This window comes from Pelodiscus sinensis, chromosome 29, assembly GCF_052426305.1.
Source record: "Pelodiscus sinensis isolate ZL-2025 chromosome 29, ASM5242630v1, whole genome shotgun sequence".
In the NCBI taxonomy this organism is placed as follows: Eukaryota; Metazoa; Chordata; order Testudines; family Trionychidae; genus Pelodiscus; species Pelodiscus sinensis.
The window spans coordinates 5,928,322-5,936,894 of record NC_143080.1 but is presented as its reverse complement, the minus strand read 5'-3'; the positions used below and the strand labels follow the sequence as shown (position 1 = coordinate 5,936,894).

The following is an 8,573-nucleotide window of genomic DNA, read 5'->3' as shown; positions in this document are numbered from 1 at the left end:
TGGGCCCTCATCAGCTAGAACTACCTCAGCTGGAGCTTTGCTCCTAGCCGGGTTTTTCCCTTAAAGGGCCAGTGCAGGGCAAGCGCCCTGTCACACCACGCCACAGGCGCCATCCTGCTCTGCCGCCCGCGTGCCGGCCGGAGCAGGGGCCAAGAGCTGGCGGCGGAGGGACGTGCCGGCGGGCGAGGTCTCTGCTCAGGTGGGCCAGGGCACGCGGCGTGTGCGCAAAGCCTCTGTCATCCCCTCCTGAGTGAGCTCAGCGGGCGCAGGGTGGCTTTGTGCGAGCCAGGCCGTGCGTCCAGGGCGGGGGGCTCCAACCCAGCCGGGGGCGTGGCTCAGGGAGGCTTTCCCTGGCACCCGCAACGCTGGGCAGATGCGGCCAGGCGTTTTATGCCCACGTCCCCTAGCACGCCGCCGGCCCCGGAGCAGGCTTTGGAGACGCCCAGGGACACGTTTCGTTCCCCGACAGCCAGCGGCAGAGCTAGGGGGGGGGCTGCCACAGATCAGAACCCCGGGCGCCGGCCTCCAGCCTCTCCCTGTAGAGCAAGTTGGGCTGGAACAAGGGAAGAAAACAAGTCAGGGGAAGTGTCTTTCGCCCTCGGGTGTCCGTGTGAACGCGGCTGCCGGGGCGGGAGGGGAAAGGTCAGATGCCCCGGCTCAGCCCCTCCACGCCCTATATAAGGGAACTGCCCAGGGGGTTTGGTGCAGCCTGACTCCTGGCCGCTCGGCAGAGGGAGGGATCTGGGCTGCGAGGTGCGGGCCACCCGGTGAGCCAGACCATGGCCAGTCGACCCTGTTCTGGGGCTGCTCAGAGGCCCAGACTGAGGTGGGCCAGCGTGGTGGGGCTGCAGGGGGGTGTCCTGGGAGGGCTCAGTCCCCGCGGAGGGCCTGAGAGCCCCAGCAGCCGCCTGTTTTCTGTCCGTGCCAATACAGACTGGCTTGGGCTGGGAGGAGGGGCCTTGGACATGGGCCTCCTGGGCATGAATGGGAAGGATGCCATGCAGAACCTGAATGATCGCCTGGCTGCCTACCTGGAGCAGGTGAGTGTGGGCACCTGCCGGGGCGCGGCTGGGGGGCGGCAGCACTAGGGGGTCTGACGCCACCCAGCTCAGCCGGAGAGAAGGTCAAATCCAGCAGGCACAGCTCTAGGGAAGGGGCCATCTGCAGAGAATTCCTCCTGTTAATCCTAGTAACGAGAGGCCGGCTGAGACAGGGCCCTGGGGGAGGGGTGGGGGGCAGGGCAGCAGCCACACGGACCAGCAGGTCCTACAACTGCCAGCTGCATGTGCAGAGCTGGCTTTGGAGTGTGCATGAGCCTGGTTGGCCAAAGCCAGTGGGTGCAGAAATCTCTCTTGCTGGGCTGCCCGTCACCATGGTATCTGGGCTCCTAGAGCGTTCTCAGAGGCTGGCCGGAGGCCGCTTTGAAACCCAGCCCCCCCATGGGTACAAACAAACCTGCCGCAAGCGAAGCATTTGCAGCCCAGCTGCCCCAGGGCCACGCCCCCCGGTTGTGGATGATCAGTGCCCGTCCCCGACAAGAGCCCAGCGCAGGGAAAGCAAGTCCTGACAGGCGCGGAGCCTTTCATGCCACCATCCTCTTGGGCCTTCACCCCCCGCCAGGTGCGGTCTCTAGAGGGAGCCAACGAGCAGCTGGAGCAGCAGATCCGGGATGTCTATGCCAAGAGGGCGCTGGCTGGGCGCCCAGACCTCAGTAGCTACTTCAGCACCATTGCGGAGCTCAGATCCCAGGTACTGCACCTCCCTGAATCCTTCCCCTAGCACTGACTTGTGGCTCCATTTCCCTCCTTGCCGCAAGGTTCTCGCTAATTTGTCCATCCACGTGAAGAATAAATTTTGTTCTGTGCACTGAGGCATGTGCGGCTGTGCGCCACCAGTAGAAACACCTGCTGCCGGCTGTGGGCGCTCGGCTAATCAGCTGGGGAGCATCTGGCTCTCTCCTGCGGGGAGGGGGAATCTTTTTTGGGCTGGGGGCCACTGATCCATAGAAAAGTGGGTCGGGGGGCCGCACACAAGTGAGAAGCAGGCTAGTAGATTCTGTGTGCTGCAGCCCCGTGGGGAATGGTGGGGGGGCCCAGAGCACCAGGGTGGACTCCCCAATGCTGAGGGGAAACTCCAAGCCTTGGGGGCCGGATCCAGGCAAGCCGGGGGTCACATCCAGCCACCTGGCCTTAGGTTGCCCCCCCCGGATGGCTGCCCAAGTGCACAGCTTACAGGGCACTTTGGTGGGCATATGCCTCTGGGAATAGCCTCATGTTGTTACTGAATACCCAGGGCAGCTCTGTGGAGGCTTGGTGAGCCTTCCTATAAAGCACACACAGCCCTTAGCATTAGGATGCTAATCTTCCCCTTGGGATGCTGGTGTGGCTGCGGCAGAGATACCAGCCTGAGCCGGTTCAGCACTGGCCAATCAGTCTGAGTGATGTGAATTGTGCCCACTCATCGCAGAGGGGCGTTGACTCTGGTCCCTACTAATGGCAGCTGAACAGTCAGCAGCTTCCACTATTGCTCTGCTGAAATACAGACCAATGGCTTGTACTAGTGTGACGAATTTATGCACCTCAAGGCAGCAGCCTCTGCTGGCCTGACCCCTTCCCCGACAACTGGAGTGGGGGGTTGTGATGGCCGCTGGTCACCACCCTCCTGCTAATATTTTCCCTTCCACGGCAACGGGATTTGAAGAGCCTCTGTTCTGAGATCCGCTGGCGCTGGTCACCTGGCCGATGATGGTTACACACCTGAAAGCTGCAAAGCACCCACTAGCCGCCCATTCTCTCCTGCAGATCCAGGCCGCTTCAGTGAGCAACGCCCAGCTGGTCCTGCAGATTGATAATGCCACGCTGGCCGCGGATGACTTCAGAGTGAAGTAGGGAGCCTCACGGGAAACCCGGCCCCCGCTCCTTCTCGGCCTTTTTCTTTAAGCACCGAGTTCTCACAGCAGCTTCTGAAACTGCCCCTGAGAAATTTGCAAGTGTAACCCCCACACCTAGTGTGGTTCATAGTCCCATGGAGCGGCACTTAGACCACAGACCGCAAGAGCTAAAAACAAGGGAGCTCTAGGGCCTAAGCTGAGAGCCAGCTGGCTTCATAACTCAAGTGGTAGTGGCCCCAGAGGTCCCTGGTTCAAATCTTCCCTGTGGCGGTTATGTAAGCATGTTCTAAAACAGACATTTGCTCATGCAAAGAAGACGTGATTTAGTTAGAGTTGCCGGCCGCCTGTCTGGGATTTGGTTTCTGTGTCCGGGTACCACTGAGGTCTGACGGAATCTCAGCTTTCAACCGGAAAGTCTGGCTGAAAAGGGGACATTGGTGACCCCCAATGGCACCAGAAGCCTCGTTACTGCTGGGCAGGGAGAGGACAGAGGACCCGGGTTATTAATCCACGCCAGATCCTGCTGTGCTGAGGCTGGGGAAGAGAGGCACAAGAAGGGGGTGGAACCTCCAGGGAGGAAGCGGAGTGGGGGCAGGGCCTTGGGGAGGGGGTTGGGTCCTGGGGGTCTGGTTACCAGCCATTGGAAAAGTAGCATTTGATTTGTTTGGCGCTAGTGCCTGGAGGCTGCCTGGGCCAGGGGGGCTGTCCACACGGGCTCCCTCGCGGCCACGGCAGCTGCTTGGAAACCCAGCTGAGGCGAATGCCTGCCTGGCTGCAGATGCCCGTGCGCTCTAGGCCCAGGGGTTGGCGGGAGGATCCCACAGCAGGGGCCCGCGGGTGGTTCCGTGCTCAGCCGGCCGGGTCCCCGCTGAGACGTAGCCTCCCGCGCCTCTCGCACAGGTTCGAGTCAGAGCTGGCCATGCGGCTGGGCGAGGAGAGCGACCTCGGCGGCTTGCGCAAGGTGCTGGACGAGCTGGCCCTGAGCAGAGCCAGCCGGCGGGGGCAGGTGGAAAGCCTGCAGGAGGAGCTGGCTCAGCTCCAGGAGAACCACAAGGAGGTGCGGTCCCTTCAGAGCCCCCAGCGGGGCTGCCAGGGCTGGGCAGGGTCACCGGGGGGGGGGGCTGGCTTCTTTGGGGGGCTTTAAAGTCCTGAAGGGGAGGCCTGAAGGGGAGGCCGACAGGCTGTGTGTGACTCAGCGGGGCAAACGCGCCTCAGATCCTGCCCCGCAGCCCATGTTAGTCCAGCCCCGGCTCCCACGACACCCAGTGGGGTAAGCACACCTCAGCGCCTGCCCCATGCCCCTTCTGCTCCAGCCCGGGGCCTCTCCTGGAGGCAGCTTGCTCTGCCAGTCCTGCCACCTGGGATTAGGGGGGTGATGAACTGGTGGCAGCTGGACCAGCTCCCCACCTGCCGTGGAAAGAGGCTGCTCCGGTCGTCCGGATCAGCCCCTGCCTGCAGGGCCGGCCCACAACATTTTGGCACCTGAGGCGGGGAGCTCAAATGACGCCCCCAGGCCCCTTTGCTTGGGCCAAAACTTTGCAAGGTCTCGATTCTGCCACTTTCCTGTCCTCCTCTCCTGGCGCTGCTCTGCTACCTACATACGCACCAGCAGCAGACACAATTTTCTACACTCTGGGTCCTAGTGGCTCCCCCCCTGAGCCGGCTGCCTCGGTTCGCCTCATGGTAAGGCCAGCCCTGCCTGCCTATGGTGGGGGGGAAGGGGTGCGCTCCAGCCCAGCGATGGCTCCCATCCCCCCTCCCTTGACTCGGTTAGCCGATTAAACAATATGTTTAACGGGCTAACCAATGAAACGGGATTTTACATCCCTGCCTGGGCTGTTGTGTCCATGACCTGGACAAACCTCCCCCTGGGGACAATCTAACCTCCTCCCTCTGAGCTCCTGCACCCGGGACAGGACCCGCTGTTCTGCCCAGCTGCACCGCACCCCAGTCTCGCCTCCTGCCCCGTCTACCAGCGGCTGGTCCCCTTTGCATCCCCAGGAAGTGGCTACCTGCCAGGCTCGCCTGGGAGGCACGGTCAGCGTGGAGGTGGATGCTGCGCCGGGCGTGGACCTGGTGAAGACGCTGGCCGAGATCCGGGACCAGTACGAGGGCGTCATTGAGAGGAGCCGCAGAGAGGCGGAGGCCTGGCACGTGGCGCAGGTAGGGGCCTCTCAGCAAGGTGGTCTGTGCCCTCCTCGTGGCGGGCGGTTTGCTGGCTCCCGTGCGTTGGCGATGGGGTCGCATCCCAGTACATGGTGGAGGGGCGGGGGCGGGGCTGCATTGACCCCAGTGTCTCACCCCTCCCTGCTCTACCTATCCCCCTCCCATACGAGAGAGGAGGCAAAATGTGCCCTGAGCCACGAGATGGCTGCACCCAGACCCCTGAGCCTCCTCCCTTTGGTGCAGTGCGAGTCAGTGGCCCAGGAGGTGGCCACCAGCGCGGAAGCCGTCCAGGCGGCCAGGACGAAGATCACGGAGCTCCGGCGGGTGGTGCAGGGCATGGAGATTGAACTGCAGACCCTGCACAGCACGGTGGGTACTGCCCTCGGGCATGGGCGGTGGGCAGTGCAGGCAAGGGGAGGCACTGCCATCCCAAGACTGCCTATGTGCCCTGGCCACTGGGGAAGACTAGGACTGGGGCTGCCACATGACAGCCCTGGCCCACCAGGTGGCCAGGAAGGATCAGGCTGGGAACCGGCAAAGTATGGCTCTAGAGGGAAAAGTTGCTGAAGGGGTGGGGCCTCAGGCAGAAGGGGCGTGGCCTCAAACAGAAGGGGCGGGGCTAGGGCTTGCCTTCCCCAGCTGGGCCTTCACCCGCTGCCCATGCCCTCGGGCCATCAGCCATTCGGGGCCGGGAGGCGGGACTCCCAATGGCTGTAGACCTGGCCCAAAGCGGCTACAGCTGTTTGCTTTGGGCCAGCCTGAGACGGTTCCCTCCCGTCGGTTGTTTGGCCGAACCGAGATGTCAGCTATTGGCCTCGCTCTAAGGAGCACACCGGGGTGTTGCTCCCCCGCACGCAGATCTGCAGCTGGGCACATCCCGCCCTTGCTTTCAGAAAGCGGCTCTGCAGGGCACACTGGCTGAGGCGGAGGCTGGCTATGGGGCCAAGCTGGCGCAGCTGCGGGGGCATGTTGCCGGGACAGAGGCCGAGCTGATGCAGCTGAGAACTGAGGCCCAGCACCAGGCGGAGGAGCACCAGCAGCTCCTGGATGTGAAGACCAGGCTGGAGATGGAAATTGCGACCTACCAGCGCCTCCTGGAGGATGGCGACGTCAGGTCAGGTCTTAGTGCCGGGGCCTCAGGCCTGGTCAGGTGGGACCCTGCCAGCGTGGCCTGGGTCAGGAGCCAGGGAGCTGGGAGCCGGGACGCTTGAGTTCCGCCACCGGCACTGCCTCAGTGTGTGACTTTGGGCAAATCCCTCACGCTCGCTCTCTGCCTCAGTCTCCCTAGCTTTGAAATGGGGCTATTGCAACTGCTCTTCCCAGGTGAGAGAGAGCATGGTGACCTGTCATGTAGAGCACCCCCTAGTGGCCACGGGTGGACACAACAGCAGCTTGGAACTTCAGGCAGAAACTGAAGAACCCATGAAGGGTGGGGATTGGCCAGGGGAGCCCAGAGACAGACGGGCCAGGCCCCGACCACTAGGCCGTGCTGCCTCCATGCTGAGAACAGCCTCTGTGCAGGAGGCTCCCTGCTGTTCCGGCCCCCCGGTGAGACTCCTGGCCTGGGGTCCCAAGCAGAGGGAGGTTGATCCCAGGGGGGCTTCTGGCAGCTGCCTCCGGCTTAACTGGGTCCTGTCCTTTTCCCCTGCAGATCTGACGCCAACTCCCCTGTGAGACAGACGCCCGCAGGTGAGCGGAGAACGGCACCTGCCTCAGCAGCGGGTGAGTCCGAAGGTCACCCGGGCCCTCCCCACCCGGGATCTCCCCACCCCACCCCTCCCGTCTCTTTAGTCTCCCGCTAACTCTGCAGTTTGGTGCTGGCGGGGGACGGGGGCTGGCATCTGTGGCCCAGTCAGGCTCAGCTCCTCTGCAGGGGCTGCCCGCCGAGGCCAGGGGCAGCGCTGGCGCTGGGGAGAGCTGGCCACAGAGGGCAGGATTGAGCCCTTAGGAACAGCCTGAGCTCAGTCGCTGCTGCCCTGAGGCAGACGGGCACCGGCGGCAAACTTGGAGGCGGCCTATGCCAAGGGGGGCAGGGCTCCCAGCCAGGCACACCCTGCACCGCCTGGGCACCCACGGGGTGCCTGGCACCGTGCACGCCACTGGATGCTCCAATTCCCTGTCCCGCCCCATTTCCCTCTGCCCCGCCCCATTTCCCTCTGCCCCGCCTCCGCCGCACGGTTCCTTCCCCAGCCCCACGTTCCTATTTCTTTCCCCAGAGGCTGCTAACAGCTCCACCACCTCCAGGAGGGTGACTACAGTGATCGAGCAGCTGCTGGAGGGCAGGATGGTGTCCTCCCGCACCGAGGAGGTGGAGCATCCCGTCTGAGGAGTGTGGGGAAAGGCAAAGGAAGGCGGATCCCTCCCACCAGTCAGGCCCCAGCTAGCCCGGCCCCAGTGATCCCCTGCTTGTTCTTCTGTGGCCGTGGATTCCAATAAAGCCAGTGGTGCAGCGTGGGCCCAGCGTGGGGCTGTTGTGTGGGGCTGTCTGGGGGGAGGCCTGAGGGAGACCCAGCATGTGAGTGAAGCCAGGGTCTCAGCCCAGGGCGAGTGCACCAATCCCTGTGCACAGCCCCACGTGCCCCTGCTCCCCTGTGCACGACCCCACCTGCCCCCACTCTCCTGTGCATGGCCCCATGTGCCCCTGCTCCCCTGTGCACAGCCCTGCCTACCTCCACTCCCCCGTGCACAGCCCCACCTGCCCCCGCTCCCTCCTGTACAGCCCCACCTGCCCCCTCTCCTCCATGCATGGCTCTGCCTGCCCCTGGTCCCCACTCCCCCCAACAGGCCCTGGGCCCCTGACCATTGGCCCGGCAGCCACGGCTCTGAAGCCAACCCCAGCCTGGGGCAAGAGAGGGGCTGCAGCTCAGCACCCCTCCCGCTAAAAATTGTTGCAGTGCCACTGCCCCTAGAAGAGATCCCGTCCCTCTGGGTATGGCAAGGTCCCAGGGAGAGATCCCAGCAGTCCTGCCTGCAAGCACTAGGGGGCAGCAGCTACCTGGCTCACCCATCACCCCCTGGACCAGGGGGCTCTGAGCCCAGCTGGGTTCCTGGCTGGTATTTGTGGCCCCGGTTCGGCAGCAGCTTTGGGAGCGGGCCCTGCCCTGGCCCTGGGGGAGGTGGAGCCGGACAGTTCCCAGGGCCCCCAAATGTCTGCGAGGCAGGTGGAGGAGACTGGGAGAGGGAGCACGTGGGGCACAGCTCGGCACAGGCAGCTCCTGGTGAGCAAGCCCCAGGCAGGGCAGGACGGGTCAGGGTTAACCATCAGCCAGGGCAAGGGGGGGGGCAGAGTATGGGGACCGGCTGCTGGTCCGCACCGTCACAGGGAGCAGAGATCTGACTGCGGGAATCTAGGCCGCTGGGCCCAGCCCTGCGTGGGGAGGTGCCAAACGGCGCTTTTCCAGCCCTATTTGCCACGGCTCCAGTGCTCAGTCACCCCCCACCCCCTCCAGGTCCCCTTGGAGCTTGAGCCGTTTGAGGGCTGGTGATAGGGCGATGATGCCTTTGGCCCAGCAGTGCC

At 64.0% G+C, this 8,573-nt stretch overlaps 1 protein-coding gene across 2 annotated transcripts; it reads left to right on the top strand.

Moving 5' to 3' along the window:
• LOC102456433 (keratin, type I cytoskeletal 19-like) lies at nt 1–7,511 on the top strand. Of its 2 annotated transcripts, none has more exons than XM_075911414.2 (9): nt 1–1,040; nt 1,621–1,749; nt 2,802–2,884; nt 3,791–3,947; nt 4,892–5,053; nt 5,300–5,425; nt 5,950–6,170; nt 6,708–6,745; nt 7,273–7,511. In XM_075911414.2, the coding sequence occupies exons 1-9, from the start codon at nt 780–782 to the stop codon at nt 7,380–7,382; spliced, it is 1,287 nt and encodes a 428-aa protein (XP_075767529.2). In that variant the 5' UTR covers nt 1–779; the 3' UTR covers nt 7,383–7,511. The 2 variants fall into 2 exon arrangements, with proteins under 2 accessions (XP_075767529.2, XP_075767528.2); XM_075911413.2 differs by having other exon boundaries at nt 7–1,040; nt 6,708–6,778.
• The last annotated feature ends 1,062 nt before the right edge of the window (nt 7,512–8,573 follow it).

Excerpts from the sequence above, each read along its gene's own strand:
- LOC102456433 (XM_075911413.2), top strand. The coding sequence starts at position 780 with ATGGCCAGTCGACCCTGTTCTGGGGCTGCTCAGAGGCCCAGACTGAGG. Across the intron at positions 3,948-4,891 it reads TCCAGGAGAACCACAAGGAG|GAAGTGGCTACCTGCCAGGC; the intron begins GTGCGGTCCCTT and ends TTGCATCCCCAG. Across the intron at positions 5,426-5,949 it reads TGCAGACCCTGCACAGCACG|AAAGCGGCTCTGCAGGGCAC; the intron begins GTGGGTACTGCC and ends CCTTGCTTTCAG.